General features: G+C 42.2%; 1 protein-coding gene across 2 annotated transcripts in view; it reads left to right on the top strand.

The window, feature by feature from the left end:
- Positions 1-14,068, top strand: part of mamdc2a (MAM domain containing 2a) — a 65,374-nt gene that overhangs the window by 29,220 nt on the left and 22,086 nt on the right. For both annotated transcript variants that reach the window (XM_056458518.1, XM_056458519.1), the window contains exon 7: positions 5,091-5,184. In XM_056458518.1, the coding sequence (XP_056314493.1) occupies positions 5,091-5,184 (94 nt within the window). The remainder of the gene's footprint in view (positions 1-5,090; positions 5,185-14,068) is intronic.

Genomic DNA, 14,068 nt, shown 5'->3' with positions numbered 1-14,068 from the left:
GATGCAATGATTTTATTACTGTCTAAAATTGCAAAAATTTGTGTTTTTTCTCTCCCATCACACACATAAAATTACACAAAGAATATTAGAATAATTATTAGAATATTACTGCTTCACCACAGAAGACAAAAAGAAAAAAAAAGAGTAAAAAAGCAAATCATCATTTAAACTGGGGCAGGAATGTGATACAATTTTTAAATTAGTATGTATATTTTATAAATCCGACTGGTTTATAAAAAAGACCGGTTACTCACTGAAGCTTAACAGGGCTGAGCCTGGTCAGTGCCTGGATGGGAGACTACATGGGAAAACTTGGTTGCTGTTGGAAGTGGTGTTAGTGAGTCCAACAGGGGGTGCGTCATAATGCCCCAGTGTAGTGAAGGGGACACTGTACTGTCAGTAATCGTCATTTTTCAGATTACATTAAGAGACATTAAACCAAGGTCCTGACTCTTTGTGGCCTCTCAGGTCTCCCAATAATCCCCATACATTGAATTAGCTCCATCACTGTCTCTCCACTCCACTTATAGCTGGTGTGTGTGTGCTGTGCTGTGAGTGCACTGGCGCTGTTGTCTTGTGGCTGCTGTCGCATCATCCAAATGGATGCTGCACTGGTGGTGGTTTGGAGGGACCCCTCCCCCTCGTGATTGTGAAGCGCTTTGGGTGTATGGCCATACATGATAAATGTGCTATATATGAATACATTACGTTACATTACATATTTTTAATATGATGGTGTCATGATCACCAGTGATCCTTCCTGACAGGTCACTGGTGAACTACAAGTGTCCTGTTTAGGAACTACAAATCCTATCAGGCCATGTTAAACCCCAGCTGTTCATCACGGCTGATAAGACTCACACACACGCAGCTGAAACTTGTGATGACTGATCATTCAGACTATTTATACACCACACATACATCAGTTTAGTACGGAGTCTTTGTAGTTGTTGTACATACCTTGCATGTCTTAGCATCTTGTTGTTTAGTCTGTTTTTTGACTTTAGCCTTGTTTATTGTTTGATCCTGTTTGCCACTTATTTTTGACCTTATGCCAGTTATTTGACTACTTTTTTGTACCAGCTGCTTCTGTTATCCCTGTTTTGCTTAAATATAATCTTATTTTAACCTGCACTTGGATCCTTATCTCTGTTGTTCCTTGCTTTGAGCCCCACACGTGACAGATGGACTATGTGACTGTGGCCACGTGATTCTATAAGCAAAATTTAAAAACTAGAATCAAACTAATCAAAGTATATATCACTTCTTCAAATCGCCTTTTTATTGTGTATTTCTGAATATTTTCTTATATTTTTATAAGATAATAAATTTGTAACCAAACAAAATATACTGTACATTACTGCAGCATATTCACATGTTAACTCTATCCTTAAGTACGCTTTTGTTTAGAACAGATGGCTTGTCTACTTAGTAAATCTTACACGTTTTAACTACCCATGATATACTAAAGCCATTTGCAAATACACTGGCTTAAAGTGCTTGTATATGCTATAACACTATCCAAACATGGCTAGCACCTATTTATAAAAGGGGCCTACTTTTATTGCATGTGTAGACTTGTGTCATATTACAGGTGGCAAGTTTTAGTCAAACAAATATAAATGAATGTTCTCTTTACACACCTTATTGAATACTTCACACACTGTGTGTTGAACTTCAGTAGATTAATGGCTAACAACTTTTGCAATCATTTTCAACTGCAAACGTTAGTTAGTGTTCATTAGTTTAGTTATGAATCCTGCTAATGTTGATGATATGGCATTTTATTATGAACTGCAATATACACAACCATAAGAGTTTTATTAACAGCCCTTAATTCTCTCCTAGGATGCATTGTTTTGTCAAAATATTTTAAAACAGTTAAATTGTGATTAGGTGGTTAGCACTGTTGCCTCACAGCAAGATGGTCACTGGTTTGAATCCCGGCTGGGTCAGTTGGCGTTTCTGTGTGGTGTTTGCATTTCTCCCCGTGTTGATGTGGGTTTCCTCAGGGTGCTCCAGTTTCCTCCACAGTCCAAAGACATGCGCTGTAGGTGAATTGGGTAAATTAAATTGGACTGTGTCTAAGTGTTTATGGGTGTTTCCCAGTACTGGATACATATGCTGGAATAGTTGGTGGTTCATTCCACTGTGACGACCTCTGAAGTAGAGACTAAGCCAAAGGAAAATGAATGAATGAATGAATGAGTTATTCAATAATCTCAGTTTATTTCCAAATGAATTGTTCTGTGAACATGTGTATACATGTTATTATAGAAGCATGGCGCCTGTCAATCAATTTGGGGGTGGGGGTTGGGGGGGGGACCGCACTCCTACGTCACGTTGCGGTGGGCATATCACTTATATCACTCCAGTATAAGTACTATACACACAGTACACACAGTTCTGTCCAAACAGCTTACAAAAGTTGATTTTCATCATAGTTGCTCTATGATAAAAAAAAATCTGACACATAAAAAAATATGTATGTTTTTTATGCTTGAAATCTCATTTTTGTGTTTGACCTAAATATATGTGGATGAAAAATGCAGAAATGAGTCAATGCTGTTTGGTTAAAATTTGCAAATTGCTCAGTGAGTAGGGAAAACAGTACCCATTTGTTGTAAAAGTCTTAGATATGGATAGTTCTTCTGAAAACTGACAGATTTTAAACTGTTTGGTAAAAGTTTTTCTTTCTTCACAAATAGTTCAAAGAGTGATCTATTTAAGACCTTACAATAACATAATCTCTGTTCTGGGGGAAAAGAGTGTTTATTCTGCATGTGCAGAAATGGTATAAACACGCAGTGAAGAGCTAGTGCTGTCTCTGCCATGTTTGAGTGTGAGCAGCCAACACTGAGGGACAATGTAAATAATGAGAGCGTTAGTGTATGTGGAGTCTGGACATTCTCTCCAGCAGATGAGCTCACTGTCTGAAGTGTTACAAAAGAGCGACCCTTTGAACCGTCTACAGTTTTTATATTGTACTTTTACACAAGCTAAATCTGTCTGAAATATTTTCAATTTTCAAAATAAAAGAATCATTCTGGAAACTTTTATATAACAACTGTCATTAAGTGTCATTCGCTCAGTTAAGACATTTAATATGGAGTGGTGACATAAACAAATACGCCACAACCAGTTTTTGTCTTTGTCATGTCAACTTGACATACAAGACAACAAAACTTGTCATAAGTCTGTCATAAATCTTACAAGTTTTAAGTCTTAAAATAAATTGTTACCAAAGAAACATAGGTCCTTGAAAGTGCTTGAATTGAATTTGAAATGAAATGTGTTTATGGTGTTTTTTGACAGTTGTACTGTGCTGTTGTCAAAAACAAAACAGAAAAATTGAGAACTTCAAAATTTTAATATAAGTCTTGTACAATAACTATTTTCAATATTTCTGTATTGGAATATTATCAATATAAACAATATTTCAGAAACAGCATTTGAATATTACTATTTGAAAATGACATTCAAAACACCATCATTGCTCTGACATTTGTAATGTCACTATCAAGCGTAAGTGAAATGGTAAGTACAGTAAAGACTTTCATAATACTACATATGCTGGTGGTGTGAGTTACAAAAGTACTTGATTTAAAGGACACCTATTTTGCCCCTTTTTCAAGATTTAAAATAAGTATTTTGTGTCTTCAGAATATGTCTGTAAAGTTTCAGCTTAAAATACTATCAGATTATTTATTATACATTTTTAAATCTGTGAAATTTGAGCTGTTATGACACTGTAGCTGTTTTTGTTGCCTGTACCTTTAATGGAAAAGAGCTGGTTCTCCCTGCCTGCCGTTTCCATGTGATTTTCAGAGCTGTAGCCATCACGTAGATAAACAGCACAATCACAGACAAGAATGAAGCAGATCTCCCTTAGTACAATAAGAACTTTCCTAACTGTTATTTGATGTATTTGTTGTGGAGTTAATTCAAGCCTTTCTGCAACGATGAGTGGAACACAATGTCGTTAATATTCACACAATATTGTTAATGTGTTTCCAGGATACACGTTAATATACACTGCTGTATGGATATCCATTATGTTAATGTACAAAATAAACCTGATTTAACCTGACCGGGTTTGAAGCGCCTTCTTTTCTAATTGTACTGACACTATGCGGCTGTGGTGATGAATTACAAAGCGATATTACTGTCCTTATTATGAACATGCACTGTTTTAAAAAACGTTTTAAACTTGCAAAACTCATTCTTGAGGTGCAGATGATCACAGAGAGCTGAACAGATCTTTTAATCCCAGTTGCTTTGCACACGTTCTGTTTTGTGGATATGATTATACGTGTTAGTATGGAGTAGGCAAGGGCCGGTATATGTTTCTAACAGTTTAATAACCTTGGATAAAAATAACACGGTTTCACGGTATTGTGTTTACTGCTGTAAAATAATTTCTTTTTAAATGTCTTAGTAAAAAACAACTTTTTTTCCCCATTTAACACAATACATTACATTTTAGGAAACATTTAAAATAATTTGGAACAGTAAACATGTCAGGCTACATATTTAAAATAAACCATTGACTTCTAACACATAAAAACACTTCTCTAACCTCTACATATACCTTAGAAACAGTATAAAAAACATTTTTCAGTTTTAATACCTTGACTTTTCCAAACCATGGGAAAGCTTGAAACTTGTTATCGCCCCATGCCTACTATGGAGACATATTAATATGCGTCTGTCAATCAATTTGGTGGGCGGGGAAACCACATTCCTTTGTCACGTTGCAGTGGTCCTCAAAATGGGAGGGATTTGGATCCTATTTTAACATCAAAAAAATTGATAAAATAAACTTGTTAGGTTTACATCACCCCAATATGACTGTGGACACTGTTCTTGCCAAACAGCTTACAAAAGTTGATTTTCATCATATGTGCCCTTTACAATAAATGGTGCTTTAAAAAGTATATGAAAACGTGGGAACCTTGTATTAATCTTGAAACCATTAGCAAGTTTTATGGTTGCATCTGTAACACTGTGATCATTCTAGAAACTCGTTTGTTTGATGCTGGGCACTTCATGAGTGTGATTTATATATTTTGGTGTTTTTGGTTTACTAGGTGGTGTTCGAAGTGGCGTTTAATAGTGCTCGTGGTGGTCATGTTGCTCTGGATGACATCTCTTTCTCCTCCGAGTTTTGCCACACAGAGACAGGTCAGTGCAGTTCTGTTACATAACAATCACCAACACTAACCTTATGCAACTGTACATAATTATAAACATCACTAAAAACAGCTGTTTGACATTCTGAAGAAACACTGTATAAAACTGTACTTCTGTTTTTGTGGTTTCGGTAAGTTCTACAATGCTTATTTGGATATGAACAAATCTTCATACTTAGCATATAGTTGAACTCAAGCTGGTTACAGGAGCAAATGATTGACAAACACGAAGGCCGAATCTACAGTAACTGTAAAAATAGGCTTTTATTTACAAAAACAGAAGCTCATCAATAATACCAAAGCAGAGATTTCAGAACACCATGACCTGGCATTTTGGCCATTCATTTACTCATCAGCAGCGCTTTAGGGTCTGAAACATTGCCATGCACTGGGATGGCATACAGTGTTTCATTCATTTTTTTTGTTTCATCAAATTTTTTTTTTTTCATTTTTTACATTGCCTGTTTTCAAAAATGTAATTGAAAGCCTTATCCGTTTTTTTTATTACATCGAGGTTGAGTAAACATACCTTAATACACAACCCTGTGAAAAATAAAAGTTTGGGAGAATAAACAGCCAAACAAGACACAGGTGGACCATGAAAACTAACTGGAAAATGAACAACCCAGCAGGCACATAATGTCATAAGATGTTAATATTAGGTTAGATTTAGGTCGTGATGTCAGGTGACCAAAATTCATTGTCTAGCCAGCATCTACGGCCAACATTATTTTGACATTAAATAATGACGTCAAACGATGTTGATATTTGTGTGACGTTGATTTTAGGTTGACCAAAATCCAACACGGAGCCAACATCTTAAACCAGCATCATTTTGACATAAAATACTGACATTTAATTGTTAGGTATGGGTATGGCAAATCAAGATCCAGCATCTGATAAATGTCATAGTGGTAACGTTCACACAACATCAAGCTGTAACGTCATTAGATGTTGAAATTTGTTTGATTTTAGATTGGACGTCGGCCTGACGTTGGGTTCTGACGTCAACCCCATTTTCATTTCCAAATAAAATACAACTTACCCACAATGTTGGGGTACAATGTCAATCTGACATCATGCTGACGTCCTGTGCCTCTGCTGTGCTGGAAAGGCTACTAATGAATCCAGAATTAAAACTAAGAAAACTAGAACAAAGAAACAATTTGAAGAACTACAGAAAATGCAAATGCTAGGACCTTAAAATGCAGTATTATGTATGGCACAGTATAAAAAGATCTGTTAATTAAATTGGTTTAAGTTTATTTTACACTTTTGCATTGCATAATGGAATTTTGATGAGCTCCAACAAATTGAAATGTTGATACCTTCACAGTTTTTTTTTTGTTTGAAACAGGATCTTATGTAGGAAACAATATTTAGGAATACATCTATAAAATAATGTAAAAAGCACTGATGTTATGGAAGCAGACGGACAAACAAGGCGAGTAAGTATAATGATGTTTATTCCAACAGTTGAGCAGTAAAGGATGATATATGAAATGTAAATGGAGTTCGGTGGAACTGATGATCCTTTGTGGCAGGTGGGATGACAGACACTGAGGATGACCGAATGCACACACCAGAGGGCTTGCGGGGAAGACAGACTGACGATACACACAACGTTGACAGGACACCGGGAACACTGGACAGACTGGAAGGAAACAGAGTAATGGTAAGTACAAAATGCTGAGATCAAAGGGGAGTGATAACCAGGAGGTGTATCACTCAGAGTCCGCTTCGTAGGAACGAGACCGGACAATGAGTGAAGTGAGGTGTGTGCGTATATAGTGAATGGGAGTGATTGGGTGCAGCTGTGCGTGGTTAATACTCAGGTGAAGGTGCTCGATGCGTGATGTTGGTGGAAGAGCCTGGCCAATCCGTGACATTACCCCCCTCCCCAGGGCCCGCTCCTGAGGGCCTGAACCTCCGACGTCGTGGTGGTCTACCTCGTCCTCGAGGTGCTGGAAATTCTGGGTGATTGGAGTGGAACTCTTCCATAAGTGCGGGATCTAATATATCGGATCTGGGGACCCATGACCTTTCTTCGGGACCGTATCCTTCCCAGTCAACGAGGTATTCAAGCTGACCACCACGACGCCGGGACCGTAGGATGTCCTTGACTTGGTAGATGGCCCCTTCTTCTAACATCAGTGGGGGAGGAGGTTCCTCTTCATGACCAGGCTCTGTGGAGGGAATCAGAGGATCGTGAAAGGGTTTTAGAAGGGACACGTGGAATGTGGGGTGGATTCTGTACTGTGGAGGTAACTGTAACTTATAAGTGACGGGGTTGACCTGTTCCAGGATGGTGAAGGGACCAACAAATCTGGGACTTAGTTTTCAGGAGGGCAGTCGCAAACGGATATCTCGAGTGGAAAGCCAGACCTTCTGCCCTGGAGTATAGATGGGACCTGGAATCCTCCTCTTATCGGATACCTCCTTTGTTCTGCGTACTGCCCTCTGAAGATGGTGATGAGCATCGTCCCAGACTCTCTCGCTCTCCCGGAACCAGTAATCCACTGCGGGGACATCAGATGGTGTGCCATCCCATGGAAAGAGTGGAGGTTGGAACCCTAGGATACATTGGAATGGCGTAAGTCCGGTGGTAGGTTGCCGCAGGGAATTCTGGGCGTATTCCGCCCAGCCCAGAAACTGGCTCCAGGAGTTTTGGTGACCGTGACAGAAGGTCCTGAGGAACCGCCCCACTTCCTGAATTTTCCTCTCTGTCTGGCCGTTGGTTTGAGGGTGATAGCCAGACGAGAGGCTTACGGTCACACCTAGGAGTCTGAAGAATGCTTTCCATAGTCTGGAGATAAATTGGGGTCCTCGGTCCGAGACTATATCTTCTGGTAACCCAAAATTTCGAAAGACGTGGTTGAACAGGTTTTCGGCGGTCTCTAGGGCTGTGGGTAGACCTTTCAAAGGAATCAATCGACAGAATTTTGAGAATCGATCTACGATGACTAGAATGCAGGTGTTACCTTCAGACAATGGGAGGTCTGTCATGAAGTCAACTCCTAGGTGTGACCAGGGGCGGTTTGGGATGGGCAAGGGATGGAGTTTACCAGCAGGTAGATGTCGGGGACTCTTTGACATAGCGCATTCTCTGCAGCCTTGGACGAATCAGCCTTGGACTGCAGCCTCACATCCCTCGCCATGTTCGGCCACCAAAAGCGTTGGGATAGCAGCGAGAGGGTGTTGTTGGCCCCAGGATGCCCTGTGCCCAGAGATGTATGGCTGGAATGAATGAGATCTACCCGTTGATTTTCAGGGATGAAGCGTCGATTGGGGGGACAGCCCGGCGGAGTTCTGGATTCTGGAGTGGCAACTACTGTTGGAGCGGACCATTGGATGGGACAGATAGTGATCTGATCGGGAAGGATCTTGGCCGGTGTCTCAATGGTTTCATGCTGGTCGTGAATTCTAGAAAGTGCGTCTGCTCTGATATTTTTTGATCCTGGTCGATATGATATAGAGAACTGGAATCTGGAGAAGAACAATGACCAACGGGCCTGACGAGGACAGAGTCTTTTAGCATCTTTTAAGTACTGTAGGTTTTTATGATCTGTGATTACCTGGAACGAATGTTTGGCCCCCTCCAACCAGTGTCGCCACTCCTCCAGGGCGAGCTTGATGGCAAGAAGTTCTCGATTTCCGATGTCATAGTTCCTTTCCGCCGGGCTGAGCTTCCGGGAGAAATAGGCACACGGATGGAGTAATGAGGGAGTACCGTGGTACTGGGATAGGATGGCTCCCACTCCGGTGGTCGATGCATCTACTTCGACCACAAAAGGCAAGTCAGGATCAGGATGAGTCAGGAGTGGAGCTTGAGTGAAGGAGTCTTTGAGGTTTTGGAAGGCTGCGGCGGCTTCGGGAGGCCAGGGTAGTGTTTTGGGTTTTTTTTTTACAGAGTGGTGAGCGGAGCGGTGATGAGACTGTAATTATGGATGAAACGTCGATAGAAATTGGCAAATCCTAGGAAACGTTGGAGTTCCTTTATGGTTTTGGGTTCTGGCCAGGAGATGACAGAGGTAACCTTCCCCTCGTCCATACGAACCCCTCTCTGATCTATGATGTACCCCAAGAACTGAACAGATGGTAAGTGGAAGGAGCATTTTTCAGCCTTGAGATACAAATGATGTCTCCTGAGGGTTTTCAGGACCTCCGCAACGTGGTGGCGATGTTCGGCCTCACTCCGGGAGTAAATCAGGATATCATCGATGTAGACTATGACGAAGAGATGGAGGAACTCCCGGAGGACTTCGTGGATGAAATTTTGGAATACGGAGGGGGCGTTAACCAGACCATAGGGCATGACCAGATACTCGTAGTGTCCAGTAGGGGTCACAAACCCAGTCTTCCACTCGTCCCCCTCACGTATTCTCACCAGGTTGTAGGCGCTGCGGAGGTCCAACTTGGTGAAAATTTTGGCGGATCTGAGCTGTTCCAGGGCCGCCGGGACGAGAGGAAGGGGATAGCGGAATTTGACGGTACCTTGGTTTAGGATTCGGTAGTCGATACATGGCCGCAGCCCTCCATCCTTCTTAGCTACGAAGAAGAAACTTGAGGCAGCGGGTGACGTGGAAGGGCGGATATACCCCTGACTCAGAGCCTCCTGAATGTACTCCTCCATGGCCTTTGTTTCCGGAAGGGACAACGGGTAGATCCTACCTCTGGGCATAGGAGCATCTGGAAGCAGGTCAATGGCGCAGTCCCATGGCCGATGTGGAGGTAGCTGGGAAGCTCTCTTGGGGCAAAATACGTCCTCGTATGAGGAGTAGATCTTTGGGATCTGAATGGATCGTTTCTCGACTGGACTTTCAACAGACGTGACGTAGACAGTAAGGGGTCTTTGAATTTGTAAGGGTAGATCGGGAAAACAGCTGGATCTGCATTCTTCACCCCATCTCCTTATTTCTCCTGTGCCCCAAGAGAGGATGGGATCGTGCTTCACCAGCCACGGGCGCCCTAAGATGATGTCCATCGATGCACCCTCCAGAACCAGAAATTGAATCTCCTCTTTGTGGAGCAGTCCTACTTGGAGATTGACGGATTCACATTTTCGATGGATACGTGCCTGAGAATGGATATCGTTGGTTATGGGTTGAATCTGGTAGACGTGCGTCGAGGCTTCGGTGTTAAGCTGGAGTCGGCGACAGAGGGCGTGCGAGATGAAATTTCCAGCTGACCCGGAGTCGATGAGGGCCGTGACTGAAACTGAGACAGAAGGGGTAGTTAACTGGACATTAGTGGTGAGAGGATGCATCTTTTCAATGGGAGAACTGAACAAACTCACCACAGAGCGTGCTGGACGAATGGGACAGTCCAGCCTGACATGTCCTTCGGCACCACAGTACATGCACAGACCCCGGGTCAGCCTCCTCTGTCGCTCAGTGATCGTGAGTCTACCAGATTCTTTGATCATTGGTTCTGGTTCTGGAGGGACGGCTGGCTCTGGCGAACGGAGGAGTGCTTGGGATACTGGTGGTGTATCATGCTGGTAGACCCTCAGACGATCGGAACAGCGCAGAGAGTGTTGGATGAACTTCTCCAACCCCATCGTGTCGTCTAGGGCGGCCAACTGTAACCGGAGGCTGGGCTCTAGTCCGAACCGGTAGGTTGTGAGGAGGGATCGCTCATTCCATCCGCTCGCAGCAGCCAGAGTTCGGAATCTGAGAGCATACTCCTGAGTGGACATGGCTCCCTGTTTGAGATGGTATAACTTTTCTCCGGCTGCTACTTCAGCATCCGCGCGACCAAAAACCTCCTTGAAATACTGGGTGAATGACTGAATGGAATTTGTTACCGGCCCAGACTGTTGCCAGATGGTTTCAGCCCACCGAAGAGCCGATCCAGAGAGAAGGGAAATGATGAAAGCAATTTTGGACCGATCTGTAGGGTATAACTCGGGTTGCATAGTGAATACCAGAGAACATTGTAAGAGAAATCCATTGCACTCCTCCGCCCCGCCAGAGTAGGGCGCTGGTCGAGCCATGGGACTGGATGAGTGGGTGGACGGTGAAGAAGTGCTCGGTGCTGGTGGTGCTTCGGGAAGTGGAGCAGATGGTAGTAGCACTCTCTTCAAAGCATCCACCAACTCCTGAAGGGGATCGTGAGTGCTCATGCTGTTGATAGTTGTAGGTCCGGTCTTCTGTTATGGAAGCAGACGGACAAACAAGGCGAGTAAGTATAAATGATGTTTATTCCAACAGTTGAGCAGTAAAGGATGATATATGAAATGTAAATGGAGTTCGGTGGAACTGATGATCCTTTGTGGCAGGTGGGATGACAGACACTGAGGATGACCGAATGCACACACCAGAGGGCTTGCGGGGAAGACAGACTGACGATACACACAACGTTGACAGGACACCGGGAACACTGGACAGACTGGAAGGAAACAGAGTAATGGTAAGTACAAAATGCTGAGATCAAAGGGGAGTGATAACCAGGAGGTGTATCACTCAGAGTCCGCTTCGTAGGAACGAGACCGGACAATGAGTGAAGTGAGGTGTGTGCGTATATAGTGAATGGGAGTGATTGGGTGCAGCTGTGCGTGGTTAATACTCAGGTGAAGGTGCTCGATGCGTGATGTTGGTGGAAGAGCCTGGCCAATCCGTGACAACTGACAGGACATTACTGATTTTTGTGCCACAATTTATTTAATCAATACAGCAAATGTTCCCTACCTGATGGCAGGCACAATATAATTATTACTTGCCAGTTTCAGCAGTTACAGTTTTCATGTCCAACATCACCTTCTTTAAATAACAAATGCACTTTTGGGGCAACTGAAATAAAGCATGGCACTGACCCACTAAAACGTCAAAATAAATCAATATAGAAGTCATTATAGATTTTATTTGTTACTTAAAAAGTTTGTTAGTAATATGTGCCTATAGAATATGTACACTCACCGGCCACTTTATTAGATACACCTGTCCAACTGCTCATTAACGCAAATGTCTAATCAGCCAATCACATGGCACCAGGCACATGGCATAAGTGACTTTGAACGTGGTATGTTGTTGGTGCAAGACAACAACATGAAAGCATGAATCAACGTGGTGGTGGTGGTGTAATGGTGTGGGGGATATTTTCTTGGCACACTTTGGGCCCATTACCACCAATTGAGCATCATGTCAACGCCACAGCCTACCTGAGTATTGTTTCTGACCATGTTCATCCCTTTATGACCACAGTGTACCCATCTTTTGATGGCTACTTCCAACAGGATGACGCACCATGTCATAAAGCCCTAATCATCTCAGACTGGTTTCTTGAACATGACAATGTCCAAAGTCACCAGATCTTAATCCATTAGATCACCTTTGGGATGTAGTGGAACAGGAGATTTGCATCATGGATGTGCAGCCGACAAATCTGCAGCAACTGCGTGATGTTATCATCAAAATCTCTGAGGAATGTTTCCAATATCTTGTTGAATCTATGAAGGATTAAAGCAGTTCTGAAGGCAAAATAAGGTCCAACCTGGTACCAGTAAGGTGTACCTAATAAAGTGGCCAGTGAGTGTACATGTATGTGAGCACACTTTGCATATTGCTTAAACTCAACTGGCTCTTTAAAAAAAGGGAGATGAAACTGATTGGTTTATTCCATGTTAAGGCTAAAACACACTCATTACTGAAGAAAATAAGCACAATCCTTTTAGGTTCAATTCAATTCACCTTTATTTGTATAGCGCTTTTACAATGTACAGTAGATTGTGTCAAAGCAGCTTCACATGAAAGATCATAGTAAATTAAATCCGTGTCAGTTCAGCTATCAGTGTTTAAGTTTAGTTTAGCTCAGCTCAGTGTGGTTTAATAATCACTACTGAGAGTCCAAACACTGAAGAGCAAATCCATCGATGCACAGCTCTACAGATCCCGAACCATGCCAGCTAGTGACGATAGTGGTAAGAAAAAAACTTCACCAATTGGCGAAGATAAAGAATTAAAAAACCTCGAGAGAAACCAGGCTCAGTTGGGCACGACTATTTCTCCACTGGCCAAACATCTTGTACAGAGCTGCAGTTAAGGCGCCGGAGACTGGAAGCTGGACCTCAGCGAAGACTTGTCTGTCCCTGGAGCGTCACAGGAATCAGTCTCATGCTCTCCACTCCTCAAAGACCACCACAGTAACTGCTCAGAATACGGCCTGGTCTAGGATATGGAAACCTTGGGATCATCTCGTCACGGGTCTTGGATCGAATCAGCAGCGCTGCATAGTCTGAGGGCCATGGTATGAGCATCCCCAGTTGGAAATAGAGAATAAAGAAAATAATTAGCATAGCTGCTGTTCATAGTGTATATAAACGAGGTGTGTGGAGTACATTCATGTATCATAGAGCTAAGTGATGCAATGAGTGTATGCTTTACTAAAAAGATAGGTCTTTAATCTAGTTTTGAATTGGGAGAGTGTGTCTGAGCCTCGGACGTTATCAGGAAACTCTATTCCAGAGTTTAGGAGCCATAAATGAAAAAACTCGACCTCATTTACTCGACTTTGCTATTCTAGGTACTAATAGAAGACCTGAGTTTTGAGATCTTAAAGAGCAGGTTGGATTGTTGCGAGACAGAAGGTTGGTTATTTAAAGCTAGATTATTATTATTTAAAGCTTTATAGGTAAAAAGCAATATTTTTAATTTAATACGAAACTTACGAAACAGGCAGCCAGTGTAAGTAGGATAAAATTGGGGTGATATGATCATATTTTCTAGACCTGGTAAGAACTCTGGCAGCTGCATTTTGTACTAGTTGAAGTTTATTAATAGAGGATGCTGGGCAGCTATCAAACAGTGCATTACAGTAGTCCAGCTTAGAAGTCATAAAAGCATGGACTAGCTTTTCTGCATCTGAGATGGATAGCATAC

The sequence above is a fragment of the Danio aesculapii genome, chromosome 5, assembly GCF_903798145.1.
Source record: "Danio aesculapii chromosome 5, fDanAes4.1, whole genome shotgun sequence".
In the NCBI taxonomy this organism is placed as follows: domain Eukaryota; kingdom Metazoa; phylum Chordata; class Actinopteri; order Cypriniformes; family Danionidae; genus Danio; species Danio aesculapii.
This window is presented reverse-complemented; position numbering and strand designations above follow the sequence as displayed.